Source organism: Chelmon rostratus, chromosome 11 (assembly GCF_017976325.1).
Source record: "Chelmon rostratus isolate fCheRos1 chromosome 11, fCheRos1.pri, whole genome shotgun sequence".
In the NCBI taxonomy this organism is placed as follows: Eukaryota; Metazoa; Chordata; class Actinopteri; order Chaetodontiformes; family Chaetodontidae; genus Chelmon; species Chelmon rostratus.
Window position 1 is genome coordinate 20,808,469 of NC_055668.1, and position 14,497 is coordinate 20,822,965.

Below are 14,497 nucleotides of genomic sequence, written 5' to 3' on the forward strand. Positions count from 1 at the left end.
CCTGGCAGGCGCAGCGGCAGCAGCCGGTGTGTGTGTGTTGGTGGACGGCTACGTCACACCAGCTCTCGCAGCCGAGGCCCGAACCCGTTCACCTCCTCCGACCGGTTTTCTCCCCTCTCCGCAGTACAATTATACTGTAATTCTACACTTCATCACAAAGAAATGCAAGATAAGACTCGTCCTGTGTCGCCTACAGTACAGCAGTGCTCCCAGCTGGAATATTAAACACAGTCTGAGCAGGCACACACAGTACCCGCGTGCAGCTGTGGGGGCTTTATTTATAAAAGTGGCTGCTCGCTGTCATCCTCATTCCCCGCAGTCCTCTCCACGCGTGATGATGCTCACAGTCAATATGTCCGTAACGCAACTGTAGCAACACGGTAGTTGCGTGCAAAGGCACGGCCATATATAGAAACATTTTTCTGTGACATCTGAGAACAAGTCTTTTGTTATCCTGCAGATCGTTTGAACTGTTGTGTCTCGTTTGCATGTAAGCTGGGATGTCTGCGAACATTTTTCCCTTCAGAGGTCTTAATTACAATAAGACATCAAAAGACATTAAAATGAACAATATAAGAAAGCCCTTCATTTCTTTAAGTGTAATCACAAGATTGAGATTGATTTTTTGAAGGGACCCGGGATATTTATTCAAGAGAAACCTGATACCAAGCAGAGCACTGAATAGCAAGCACCGTTCAGTCAAGATACAAAGGTCGAGCAGCACCAGTCTCAGCTTGATAAAGGAGAACAATCACTAGAACCGACAACACCACAAGAAATTTTTCTTTTTCTTTCTGATATAGATCTCACTTTTTGGATGTTGTATAGGTATTCAAAGCTACAGATGCTTTAGGTAAAGGTATAGAGACTATAACTGACGTTACTACAAAGTTGATTCATAAAACAGATAATAAAAGACTTTTAAAGACTCTCGTAAATGTGCAAACTGTAAAACAGTGAAGTTTAAAAACCAAACATAACCATACATTTGCTTAACTGTCATAACAGAGTACCAAAAACTCAACTGCAGTTGATAAAAAAAGTAATACCATGAGAAATGTGTTAAAAAAGATAATATAGCGTAAAAATGCATAAAATGATTACTGTAGCATTCTCACCATAAAATTTAAAGTCACAGGTGGAAAAATACAAACATAGTCTCCCTAACATGTCATAATAAGGACATGTTGTTCTTTGTTATGGTATCATTGTCACCTCACCATTAATTAGTGAAAATATACTGCAATGAAGACCATCAAACCACAATAGATAAGAAACTACTATAACATCCACAATGTCACTAACTCACTGAAGAGGCCGCCATCAATGTGAAGACTGTGGATACTAAAGATCACTCTGTCAGTCTTGAAATGCTGCCATCTTCTGGTTAAAAATAATTAACAGTGTTGCACCAAAAGCCATTTTTGCTCATTATAATTTGATAAGTAGGCTGGCTTCTAAGGTAAAGATCAGTGTCCTCTATGAAAGCAGGGGCATTATTTAACTTTTCACACCATATGATTGGAATAGTAGTCTAATAAATTAACCTGGTAACTGAGACCTGGTAAGAATCAGGTCAATGCTGTATGAAAATCCCTTAACAGGATTGAGTTTAGACATTACCCAGCCACTAACCCATAGCTCACTGCACTTTAGGTGAGCAAACTGAACTAAATGTTGCCCATTTAACCCTGTTTAGTCTTGATTTAATGTTATTGTTGAAACCTCATTGTTATGCTTTGATACTGTGACAAATAATTCAGCTGTCTAGTGTCGTGACAAAAACAGATTTTTATTCAACAATTGGATATGAAACACAACAAGAAACATCTGAAATTGCTTTTCGATGTCACACTTAAAGGGACAGTTTGACATTTTGGAAAATGTGCATTTATTTGCTCTCTTGCTGAGACTTAGATGATCTGTACCACTCTCATATCTGTTGTTGATACCCTACAGCCAGGAGATGGTTAGCTTAGCTTAGCACAAAGACTGGAAAGGAGGGCAAACAGCTTGTTGTACAAAACCAAAAATAATGAGATGTTGTGGTTTCATGGGGGGAGGTTATGTATATTTCTTGGCCAGGCCCAGTCACTCCCTGGAGTCTTTTCGGTCACCCTGAGGAGGAAGTCACTGGGCTCGGCCAAGAAATATCCTATCACATCCTCTGCAGTAAAACCACAATTTATTGTTTTCACAACTGGGTTTCTGTACATTTCAATCTAATGAGATGTAATACGATCACCTGTCAGTTTCACCTGTGCAGATTCCAGTTTCATTGTTTACAGTCTTTATGCTAAGCTAAGCTAACTGTCTCTTCATCTAATTCTTAGCAAGAAAGTGAGTAAGCATCACTCCCAATATGTCAACGTATCCCTTTAACATAAACCACTTGCTAATATTAACTGACACAGCAAAGCACCTCAAGATTAGTTTATGAAATTATTTCTACCACCACATGAGCCCCCAGCCTGCTACATCACTAGTTTAGTTACAATTGCATCAGATCTTAAGCCACATACTGTACGAGCTTTATGTGAAGGCATTATTATCGTTACAGGTGTTAGAGGTGATTTAAGCACTTTGGCTGGTGCTGAGGTAGGTGCAGTGGTTTGTTTTTGACTGTTCAGACCGTCAGTCCGTCTGGGACCTCCTGCATGTCAGTTCTGATGACTTTCCAGCTTATTACACCGTCTACACCGAGCCTCTCTCTTTGTCCATTCATCAATTCTACCATGGAAGTTCAGTCCCGTCCCAGCTGTACGCCCTGCCAGTCTTTTCTATATTCAGTGTGTCTATGATGCCCATCAGACAGCTCACAGAGTGTTCGGTACTGAACAGCTTGTCTTTTGGCACATTCTTGTGATACGGTCGGGAGAGGTCTGTGTTGACCGTTCCTGGATGTAAGGACACGCACACCACCTGGAAAAAACAGAAACAAGTCCATCACACATCTATAAAGACTGTGGTCATTGGTTTATATACACATGGACGGGCATATGCATAGTGTTTTGTGGTAACATTCAAACCTACTTTTGGTCGACTGCGGCCCAGCTCTATAGACAGATTCCTGGTAGCCATGTTGAGAGCTGCTTTAGACATTCTGTAGCTGTACCAACCACCAAGACCTGAGAAGAGGGGGCAGCAGTGGAGGGAGGACAACATGGAGGAACACAAATGAATCATACAATGCTACATTAGCATGCATGCATTACCCTCAACGTGGCATGTGCTTGCTGTGTTGTAGTCTACATGATGTGTGTGCAGACCTAAAACCACCAGCAACACAACACCCACCGTTGTCGCCAATGGATCCCACTTTGGCGGTGATGTTGACGATGATGCCGCTGTGCTGCTTGGCTTTCTCTGCAGGCTGTTGACCGAAACCACCTCCACCCTTCTGAAGGAGGGGGGCAAAGTGCTTGGCCATTACCAGAGGGCCCACTGTGTTGGTCGTCAAGGTGGAAATGATGCCCTGAAAGGGAAAATAAGTCAATCAGCACGGATCAGTTAACATATGTGGCGGGTGTTTGGTGGAGCTCTGGGAGAGGAATGAATGAATGGGTGTGATAAGTAATCAAATGTTCCACCTCATGTTCTGATCATTTCCATGAAGCCCTGGGACATGGACGAAGAAGTGCATGAATGAGCAAAAAGGAAATAATGGGGGAAAATACATTAATCACTCAGTAAGTGAAGTGATAAGCCTCTGAGGAGAGCAGTTTAATCTTCCTCAGATTACTTTCAGTGAATGATGTGATCATTTTGAGGCAAAGATCACTGGGTGTTTCCCTGGACCTCTGGATGGACTGGCTGGGGCCGAGGCACCAGCAGAGTCCCCTGAATGGCTGAAAGAACAATTATTTTGCATGGACTAGTACAGAAAATTATCTTTCCGCTTTAATACAGACAAATAGCACCAAGGTCAGTACAGCAATCTTGCCATTTAATGAAGGCTTCCCTTAAAAACGTGAGAGAGCAGCTCATCGCCATGCTTCACCTGAGCAGAAACATCTCTCAAGCTCGTCTCTCCTTTTCCGGAGGGGTGAAGCATCGCCGAGGAGTTGACGACCAGATCCAGGCGACCGAAGCTCTCCTTAACTCGCTCCGCAGCTCCGCGGATGTCCTCCTCTCGGTTCACGTCCAGCCTGAGGACCGTCAGTCTGCCCGGGTGTTGGCCGGCCAGGCTGCGCAGCTCGGCCGCTTCGTCAGGGTTTCGACATGTCGCTATCACGGCAGCAGGGCTTTTGCTTTTCAAGATATGTTTACAGAACTGAAGCCCCAGTCCTCTGCTGGCCCCTTGTATGAGTGCGATGGGCGCAGCCATGACAGCCAAATGACATAACTCTGGAGAGTGAATGGAAAGTAGTATTCGCTGCCTTAAAGTCTTACCAAAATGTCGTAATTTCGTAGTTTCGGGGCCGCATAGCGAAGGAATTAGCTGATAGGTGACTTCTAGAAGACATGTAAGGGGAGTTTATGATGTTTGTCTACAGCAGTGCCAAAATGTGCTTTAAATTCACCATTTCGACCATTTTAGAAATACAAAAAAGTAAGGTAACGAGGAAACGTGAAGGCAGCGTGTTTCACAACAAGCAAAGTACGCCCTCTGTCGGTAATTAAGAAGGCACTTACACAATTCTGCACAGGCACGTGTCAACTTTGATCATTTATTGGTTGTGCATAATATTTCACAGATGCGGAGCTGAATGCCTGCTATAAGCAGCCAGCGAGCTGGAGAAAAATAATATGGCTTCATTTGGAGCACTTTGTTATATACTTCCACACCCTCACCTCACATATTAACATCGGAAAGAATATGTGTGTTACATGTTACAACACAAACAATATGAGGCGACAGCAACATAAACCATCTCTGAGGGGGCATCATGGACAACGTATAGCGTTAGTCATTTAATTAACTACGGGTAGAGGCAGCTTTAGGACACAAGTTTTGTTTTTCTACAGCTCCATCCTCCAATCCACCAGGTGGCGGTCATTCATTACCAACCGACAATAAATCCGGAACGAAAGCTTTTTAGAATGATTCAAGATTTATTTGAAATTAACACATTTTTAGGTGTATAAACAACACATACGCAACACACATTTTGTAAAAATTTGCATAATAATATATAAATAATATACAGAAATTTTATTTATTTTATTTAGTTTATTTTAGACGATTAATTAAATCCAGTCAAAACCGAGTCTGAAGAAGAACTCGGTTGCCTAGCGACCAGTGTGAGCGTAGCGTCAGCTAGCTAGCTAGGCGATCTGCTAACACATGGGTTATGTTCCATAAAACAGCGTATAAATGCCACCAAAAAGAAAGGGACCTTTGCAACTTGTCCAGAGGGAAGTGGACGAGATCAAAAAACAGGTTTGTCTCAGAAAAGCGCTTGCTTGTGTGTTTCTCTCGGTGATGTTTAAACTCCACCGTGGCTGAGCAAACAGTTTGGGATTGTATATTAGACGTGCAGCAAGTTACAGAATAGGGAGATTGTCACAGCGGTGCCACTAACCGATCGCTACACAAATAAAGAGATCCTAAGGCTTGAGCTATAGTAGCTCCAGATGTGTAGGATAGGCCATTTTACCTGTCGGTCTGCAGTGTTATTACAAAAGCCCTTTAGAGATGTGCCTTGTGCTAGCTTAGCTGCCACTTCGAGCAAAAACACCAAGCAGAAATACAAGTTAATTATACTACAACAAAGGCTCAATGTTTCCATTTGTTTAGCCTCTTATTCCCATACGTTAATTTAAGCATCAAAGGCAAAAGATGAGCGTTTCCAAAAAGTAGGTGATGTTTGGTTCATGAAATGAATGCCGAATTTCCTAGAGTACACTAAAAGAAAGGCCCTATGATTTGTTTAATTAAGTGTTCAGGCAAGAAGTGGGCAAACATTAAAAGGTCGGATTTTAAATGAAGGTTTGCCAGCAGAATAGACGAGCTTTAACATTTTTTTTCACACAGCAAGTTCATCGGCTGGCCTTTAGGTTTTTTTTGCAGCGGAAACTATAGATCAGATTTGAGTTATGTATTTAACAGAAGTAAAAGTAAAATGTACTGATGCAAGGCAACCTTAACTGCACTTTGCTGTCAACACCCCTGTATTCACTGTCTATTAATCTCATTCTTCTATTTCAGGTTGACAGCCTAGCAAAAGATGTGCAGAGTCAGAATGGATCCACTGAAGAGGCGTTTCGGAGGTAGGCAGCTCTGACAGAGCCACAGCAGAGCTTCCTAGAGTGGTCTTACTCCCTGTAACTCCGGTTAAGACTAGGACCCTTATCCAGACCGGCAATGAAAGTATTGAAGGGGAATGGCTTCACTCTGCTCTTATTCCTGTTCCTTTTTTTCATCCTGTTAGAATTAAGTGGTTTTAATTGTCCTTTTGAAGTAATGCTTTGAGATTTGATTTTATAAATGTCCAATTCCAAACAGGTGTCAAGAAGTGCAGATGTCCGCAGAGAAGACACTAAAGGCACTGAAAAAACTTACAAAGGTGCTGTACTGTTGGTAAACTTAAAAATGATTACTTTATTATAAAATATGTTCTTTGTAATAAGTTAAGTCATACAGCTATTCAGTTCAGCTCATAGATGACCAAAATTACTAGCAGCCATTACTATTTCTTGACCTATATTAGCTGCTTGTATCCTTAAAATTGCCATTATTTATAATCCCAAATCTCTGTGGCAGAATTTCAATCATCAAGGCACACTTATTACTTCTGGAAAGCCACACTGATGATTTTGTTTTAGTGTTGGCAGTGAAGAAATTTGTTCAGTGACAGAGACATCTCGAAACCTAACCAAGCTAACATGACACTGTACATTATTAATTAAAAAATGTGGTACATTATTCAAAGAAAGTCTGATATCACTAACAGGTCAATATCGGAATGCTCGATAATGTCCACTACATCAGTTTGAATTTGCTATATTGTGTATTGTTCTGTTCTTTTAAAGAAGTCTCTTAAAGTAGCTAAATTGACGTCATTATTTGTTGCTTGTTTTCTAGGCTGATGAAATGGCTCCAGTGGGGAACTATGATCAGAGGAAGCAGGAAGAGGAGAGACGACTGCAGAACATCTTGGAGCGTGTAAACTTGCTCTCTCTGGAGCTTTCACCACCAGGGCCCAGTGCTGCTGCAGGGTCAGTCACGGTGTTCACTGCAAGGAAAAAACACATGATGGGGTCATTTATGATGCTTTATTATGGACACACTCTGTATTTGTTATCCAGTTATATGTATCATATTTCTTGATGCAGTGGCTCAATTTCCCCTAAACAGCTGACTGCACACTCCTTTGGAAAGGAGTTACACAGAAACATCTGTTTCAAAGCATCAGTTTAAATGTTCACCATTTTTTGATCCACAGCGATGTTTCAAAGGAAGATAGTGAGGATGATGATGACGATGATGATGACGACGATGAAGACACTAATGACGATGATGGTGACAGTGATGAAGATGCGAAGCAAGCCTTGAAACCGCCCTCTCAGTCAGGCCCTCGCATCTACACAGTCCTCAGTGATTTCAAAGGCGAACAGGAGGGAGATCTGTCTGTCCAGGTGAAGTACTTCCTGTTTCAGAGATAAAGCACTGACCAGCTACGTGTCAGCAACATGAAGGGGCCTCTGGAAGTGGTTAACATGAGCAGCCAGAGTTCAGCTGGAGATACAGCCTAGGCATTCCAGCAGTTCCCTACAACCACCTCTTTTACTGCTTTGCTCATGCAGCTTTCTTGCATTATCCACACTTGGTGAAGTGAAATTTACTTGTGTGACAAATAATAGTATTTTAGGTCAAGTATTCTGAGTTCAGGCTCTTTAAATGAGGAAGAAATCTAAACGTTTAGGAGCCGAGGCCTTTTTCCTACTACCAGAATATCTTCATGTAATGGCATCTACTAAACCTTTTCAAAGTTTCTCCATAAAAACAGGAAGATAATCAGGAAATAAAAAATAAAATTGTCATGTGAAGTGAAATGGTTTAAAAACACGTATGCAGTAAGAAGACTGCTATAGTTTTTCATTTTTCCCCCTTGCATCTCAAAAGCCGCATTTTATTACATTATCCATCATAAGAGGGTGCTCTTGCCCTCTAAATCATATGTCCACAGCCCTGCAGGTGCAAAGAAAGTAAAGGAAAACATGACAGGGAAACTGTATGAAATGCAGTAGTATTCCCAACAAGCCTGTGAACGACACACTTATTTGATTATAAGCAGGGAAGTCAGCATGTTAGTGATGCATGAATAATGTGAAGTTACTTGACTTGTTTGTTTCCCTGCTGTCTTCAGAGGGGGGAGGTATTGAGGATTATCAGGATGACAGCAGATGGATGGTGGCTGGCTCAGGACAGTAAAGGCAACAGAGGAGTGGTTCCGAAGACCTACCTGAAGGTACACAACCTGCTAAACATCTGCATCACACTCAAGCATCCAACAGTTTGACTATTATTATTAGTTTCAGCAAACATTCAGCTACAGTACAGCATGTTATGAAATAATATTGTGGACATGAAAACACAACTTACTGTGGTGTAAATTTGAGATGCTTTAAACTTTTTGAGCATTTAACCATGTTTGCACCAACAGCCTTTAGTAAAGTCTTACACACTAAACACAGTTTCACAAAAGCAGACAACAAAAAAACATTGCAAATGGCTGTTTTTTAGATCATATCCTCACCAAAGCAGACGTATATTCATATACATTAAACCTTCTTGTGTTGTTAAATATCAGTAACGGTAGTCTGTCATTACAAACTGGATAAACTCAGGATCTTTGGTCATTAACGGCATACTTTTCAGGCTGGCTCTGGTGTCGATGATGAAGATGATGATGAGGACGATGAAAATGAGGAGGAGGAGTCAGAGGAGGCGGAAGAAGAGCAAGATGGGGAAGAGCTGACTGATGACAGAGAGAAACAGAGGTTTTACACTTTCACCTACTTTGTGTAGATTGAGTGTTGTGGTCAGCGGAAGGAGAGACAGCTCTGTATCTGCATGACTAACGCTCATTAATTAACAATCGCTTTGAATTCCTCTGTTCTTCCACAGCGGTACTTCACACTCCAACTGGAGTACTGTCAGAAAGGCTCTGACTGAGGTAAATATCTACAAAAGCTACAACTACTGCTAACTGCAACTGATGCTACTGTTAATTTTACAATCGATAAATACCAAATCCATAGTTGTGAATTGTATATACAATATATTTATGGTTTTAACTTTGTGTGTGTGTGTGCATGTGTGTTTGGCAGATTGATGCAACAGATGTGCTCTCCACCATGGGGGCTATACCTTCAGGATTCAGACCATCGACTCTAAATAAACTGCTGGTGGAGGAAGGTCAATAAACACTCTTTACAAAGCACAGCCACACACACACTATCAAACATTCACACTTAATAAGGTGCATAAGTGAGTTTTTCACAGCAGCAAATACGCACATTGGAGGAACTGGAACCAGAGGATGTTTAGCATTTTTGTCCAGATAATCACGGAAACATTTGATTAATTATAAAAATTGTTGTTGGCGATGAATTCTCTTTCATTCAACAAATCAATTACTTTACTTAATGTTTGATCTCTAAACTCTTGACAAGGAAATTACACCCAAAACGTTCAAAAGCCTCCAAAAGCAGCTTTTATAATGTACACAGGTTTGTAACAAGGACACTTCATGTCAGTCTCAGAACCCGTTGGCTTTCGTCTGATGTCGTTTTAGCCTCTGGGGGCGACGGCCAATGTTTCGATGCTTTCCAGTGTAGCCAGCAGATATCCAAATCAGAATGCTTCTGCTACCAAAAACTTTCCCTTGCCTACAGATTCTGCATTTCTATGCAGATATATGCTTATAGAGAATATATTATAACCATATCTAAAAATAATCTGGTACTTTCTCCACTCCGTGTGTTGCATTGTTATATATTTGTTGTTCACACCAATCAAAGACCAGCAGTCATGCAGAGACAGAAAGACCATTTGAGTGATTCCTTCATAGTTTGTCCAACCGTTAAAACAACTAGTGGTGCTAATAGTTCAAGTGCTTCTTTAACTAATAACCATATGTTTAACCGACAATAAAATGTTTGTCTTGTTTTCTGTTTTCCAGGTGTAACGTACAGAGGAAGTCACTACATTCAGCCTGAGCTCAGCCAATCACAGCTGTCCTTCAGTGACCTCTTTCTCGACCCAGACACTGGCAGGGTGAGTCGCTCTGTGTGTGTGCGCGTGTGTGTGTTTTTCAGTGTATCTGTGATGAATAAAGATGATGTTTTCAGATCTCTCACACTGCAAAGCATCCAGTCGTGAACAAGTTCGTTCCGTCTCGTAGGTTCGTGCTCGGCAGGTCAGGACTTGTGTTTGTTTCACGTTGTGGGGCTGCAGGATGATTCCTACCCCTGGGGTCGGCGTTCAGGTCCTCAGCAGACACATCCGCCTCTGTGCCTTTGATGGAACTCAGGTGGGGCTATTTCTGTGAAATATATAGCTTTTTGCCATGCTGTACTCCCTTACCCTGTCCAAGATCTGCAGTATGACAGCAGTTTAATAAATACTATTGATGGATTAATTATTAGCTAAAATTAACCTACAAAGCCATTTGCAAACCATCTGTACAAGATGATTAACGCAAATTTCCCTGATTTGTTAGGAAACATCATCCATTAGTTCCCTTTTGGTTTGTTAGCTTATTCAACTGTCACACGCCATATCTCAGACAACTGTAATTCATTTATGAGACAACTATTGTTTTCAGACTAGACTTTCTTACTTTTCCCTCTCTTGTTCTATCCCAGGCTGTTTTTTTAACAAGCTGTTCTTGTGTTTCAGGTGTTGAGTAACATTCACACAGTGAGGGCAACCTATAACTCCAAGAGCCCAAAGACCTGGAGCTTCTCTCCGAGGGTATGTTCACATCGTTGTTGTTTTCCTCTGTTGTCTGGTCAGGCCATGCGCACTTTGCTCAGACTCCTTCTTTCACTAAAACTCTGATGGTTGTTGCTGAGATGCAATGATTGAGTCGAAGGCTGAAATCCAGAGTGTGTGTTTCATGTGTGTGTTTGGTCCAGATGGCAGGTATCCTACCCGCCCTTCTAGATGGCGACTGTTTCCTCCGCTGCAACTCTGCATCTCCAGACCTCGGTATCCTCTTTGAACTGGGAGTCACCTTTATACGGAATGTGAGGGCAAACACACACATTCGGATACACATGTGATAGTGATGAGATAAGACACACAGGAAATGGAAAACCACATTTTTGGGAAGCAGCTGTGTTCAATCTTCTGTCTGTGGTTTAGTCCACAGGTGAGAGAGGGGACCTGAGCTGCGGCTGGGCGTTCCTCAAACTGACCGACGACACTGGAAATCCACTTGCCACCAGGTACACACATGGAAATATATCCGAGCACTCAGTAGTATATCCACAAAATGCACCATTTTGGAAATGTACTAATTTCTGCACCCAGCATTCCTCTACATATTCATATATACAAACGTAGTCTTATAATATAATTAGACAGATAAATACACAATGCACATAGTGAGATCAGCAAATTAATACACAGAAATATGAAATTACACAAATGCACACATGCACTGCACTTCTGCACTTAAAACTAAATCTAGTCTTACCTGTGTGCAGGACCTATGAGCTGCCAGTGAACGGTGGCACTCCCTATGAGAAGGATGTTGCGGTGGAGGCATCAGTCACTAGAGGATGTAAGAGGACACTGCAGAGTTTCTCCACAGAATGATCTAACAGATCTGTGATGTAGTGCTTAAATGAAAGCACACAACATAAAAAAAGAATTGTAAACTGTTCTCTTGACATTTCTTTGAATGGGATTGTCATTGTTGGTTATCTTTGCCCCTCCTCTCAGCTCCAGCTGGTGTTTTCCAGCACATCCTTCAGGCCAGGCGGCAGCCAAAACTCATTGTCAAGCTGAAATCCACCAACAGCCGGACCAGAACCCAGCTCAGGTGGGAGCATCGGCCAAGAAAAAATCTAATTCAGTAACAGTAAATCATTACTGGGTGTATTTGGAGACATTCATTGTTCACTTCAGCAGTATATGCATGTATGTATACTTTATACATTAGTGACAAGTATGTTTTCCTCTTCAGTCTCCTTCCAGACACTCTGCTGCACTGTCTGAGCTGTGTCCACCTGCTGGCCCTGCACAGGCAGCTGCTAGCTGACGCACTGCTGATGGACAGGCCTACCATGCAGAATGCAGGTAACACACACCTCCAGCGCCTCTCATCCAAACTGGAGATGCTCATGGTTCTCAGAAAGTTTAAATAAGACGTCTCGCTGTTTCAGAGCTGATATGTAGTCCTGTACTGTCTACCTTCCCTGTGCTGTTGGACCAACAAGACCTGCTGGACGCTCTTAGGGTCAGTGGCAAGTGGATCGTGGTTAAATTTACACCAGTTGCTTTTCAGATGGGATTAATAGCAAGATCACAGCTTGTATAAAAAGTGTGTTTTGTTCTGTTGACTTCTACCCGCTGAAAGGTCATTTTTTTGTCCAGATATTTTAAACTGTGAACATTTTCGTACAAAAAATGAAACTGTGACTGTTTCTGGAGTCCATCACTGCGTTTAAATGACTGGATTTACAAAATATCACTTCATAATTGTGCAAATTTCATTTCATGATAGGCAACTGATGTTTTCTTTCAGAGTGCCTGGCTTGATGCTGAGACGAGTATGAGCAGAGCACAGAAGGTCAGTGTGTGTGTGTCTTTGTGTGTGAGTGAGTGAGTGAGTGAGTGTGTGTGTGTGTGTGTGTGTGTGTGTGTGTAATACCAGTGCAGACCTGTAGAGGATGCTGATGGTTTTAGAAATCTGGTAGCTTTTCTCTACTGAGAAGTTAAACTGTGTTTGTGCGGTGTGTATATAAACTGTTCCTTCCTCCCTATGTGTTTACAGAGAGACCTGTCCTATTTAAAACAGGAGTTTGTTAAAGTCTACATGTCGTCAGTCTATTTCCTTCTCCACTCGCCTTCGCTGCCCCGTCATCGATGGGCTGACCCGCCCTCAGAGGAGCAGCGAGCCAGAGTCATCTACGCCACCCTGGATGCTCTGAAACAAACCCAGCGCACCACCGACCAATCTGGAGGCCTGGAGGTCTTTGTCAGCCCCGTGCATCAGCATCTTGCCTTTGATATTTCAGAGTTGACCTTTGACCTCCTTCATGTGGCACGGTAACAGTAACTTCAACTCACTCACAGGGAAAGTACAATTTGAAGTTTATTATCTTTTTTAATGCAAAAATGTAAAGAAGTGTATTCTAGACTTTATTAAAAAAAATAAAATGTGCCATAAATACATTTTGGAGCATTTTTAAACTTTATAAACTTAAAGCCTGTTATTGTTGTTATGTTTTTGTTACTGTCGATGAACCCCATGAAAGACAAAAAACAAAAATGCATTGGTCCATTTGTCAATTCTTTCTCTCTTCCCCTACTGAAGAAGAAAATCTTTAAAAACATCATGAAGAAATACTTAAATTTTTAAAAAACATCACATAATTTTCTAAAATACCGTGGAAATAGGCAGCAGGTTTTCTGGCAGATGTTAATCAAACAGGAGCACATGATACATTTGTAGAGAACTTTTTTCAGACCGTGGATACACAGACAACTCATTGTTGGTTTTAGTCCTTTATTGGAATTTGCTGACAGTAACAAAACCTATATACTTTTCCACTGGTTGGAAACCAAATACTTGCACTATGCTAACACACACATAACATACAGTACATGCACAAAGACATCTTTGTGTACTATGTGATTATATAAGAGACTGATTACGGCTAATGAGCCTGTTCATATGTGTGAAATAGAAGGTTAAGCAAATGTGGACAGTGCAAGCGTTATCATCCCTATTTAATAAAATCACTGAGTTCACTCTGCTCCTCCTAAAGTAAACACTAAAACAGGTCACAGTAATAATGGAGGAACACTGTATACTCATACCAATATTTCCATATTTATAAAGCCAATGGTGATATTATTAGCATGTTTTCATACTGATATTTATTGCTATTTTTTATTTTTGTTCTTTTTTAAATAAACATTCAGTTAAAATCGTGACTTGTTCATGTATCAAAGCTCTTTTTTCAGCCCTGTCATCTTACTGGTCACTGAGCTGCGCCATCCATCTCCGCCCACTTCTTCAACACCGGTCATGTAGGTGTGCGTTTGTGTGTAGTGTAGGGTTACAGGACGTAAGAGTTAATAGTTAGTCTGCCGCCGTCTTTTTATAGCCTGGTATAAAAGAACGGGAGCAGTGAGAGGTTGGATCAGTCTGGGCGCAGACGGGCTCAGATTATGCATCAGTTGTGGTTGCACATGTTAAGTAATGTTTGTTGTCAGGATGGATCCTAACAATGACACAACATTTGCCAAATGTTAACTGTTAACATTACATTCATGGAAATTAAAGAATCCAACAGCCAAAATCTTTGAAAA

The 14,497-nt window shown here is 41.4% G+C and overlaps 2 protein-coding genes across 2 annotated transcripts; one reads left to right on the forward strand and one right to left on the reverse strand.

The window, feature by feature from the left end:
- Nucleotides 1-1,773: 1,773 nt before the first annotated feature.
- Nucleotides 1,774-4,339, reverse strand: zgc:65997 (uncharacterized protein LOC794398 homolog). The gene is made up of 4 exons (XM_041947928.1): nt 4,001-4,339; nt 3,298-3,475; nt 3,034-3,128; nt 1,774-2,922 (listed from the first exon to the last, which is right to left on the reverse strand). The coding sequence occupies exons 1-4, from the start codon at nt 4,325-4,327 to the stop codon at nt 2,731-2,733; spliced, it is 792 nt and encodes a 263-aa protein (XP_041803862.1). The 5' UTR covers nt 4,328-4,339; the 3' UTR covers nt 1,774-2,730.
- Nucleotides 4,340-5,277: 938 nt separating this feature from the next.
- On the forward strand, nt 5,278-13,309 carry nphp1 (nephronophthisis 1). The gene is made up of 20 exons (XM_041947872.1): nt 5,278-5,383; nt 6,152-6,213; nt 6,449-6,509; nt 7,028-7,161; nt 7,389-7,581; nt 8,313-8,414; nt 8,825-8,946; nt 9,074-9,122; nt 9,277-9,364; nt 10,131-10,225; nt 10,353-10,481; nt 10,850-10,924; nt 11,089-11,199; nt 11,318-11,400; nt 11,662-11,738; nt 11,900-11,999; nt 12,144-12,256; nt 12,343-12,416; nt 12,705-12,749; nt 12,954-13,309. Exons 1-20 carry the CDS (start codon nt 5,318-5,320, stop codon nt 13,230-13,232), a joined length of 2,058 nt encoding a protein of 685 aa, XP_041803806.1. The 5' UTR covers nt 5,278-5,317; the 3' UTR covers nt 13,233-13,309.
- Nucleotides 13,310-14,497: the final 1,188 nt, after the last annotated feature.

Excerpts from the sequence above, each read along its gene's own strand:
- nphp1 (XM_041947872.1), top strand. The coding sequence starts at position 5,318 with ATGCCACCAAAAAGAAAGGGACCTTTGCAACTTGTCCAGAGGGAAGTG. Across the intron at positions 9,123-9,276 it reads TCAGAAAGGCTCTGACTGAG|ATTGATGCAACAGATGTGCT; the intron begins GTAAATATCTAC and ends TGTGTTTGGCAG. Across the intron at positions 11,200-11,317 it reads GAGTCACCTTTATACGGAAT|TCCACAGGTGAGAGAGGGGA; the intron begins GTGAGGGCAAAC and ends TCTGTGGTTTAG.
- zgc:65997 (XM_041947928.1), bottom strand. The coding sequence starts at position 4,327 with ATGGCTGCGCCCATCGCACTCATACAAGGGGCCAGCAGAGGACTGGGG. Across the intron at positions 3,129-3,297 it reads GGGATCCATTGGCGACAACG|GTCTTGGTGGTTGGTACAGC; the intron begins GTGGGTGTTGTG and ends CCCTCTTCTCAG. Across the intron at positions 2,923-3,033 it reads TGGGCCGCAGTCGACCAAAA|GTGGTGTGCGTGTCCTTACA; the intron begins GTAGGTTTGAAT and ends TGTTTTTTCCAG.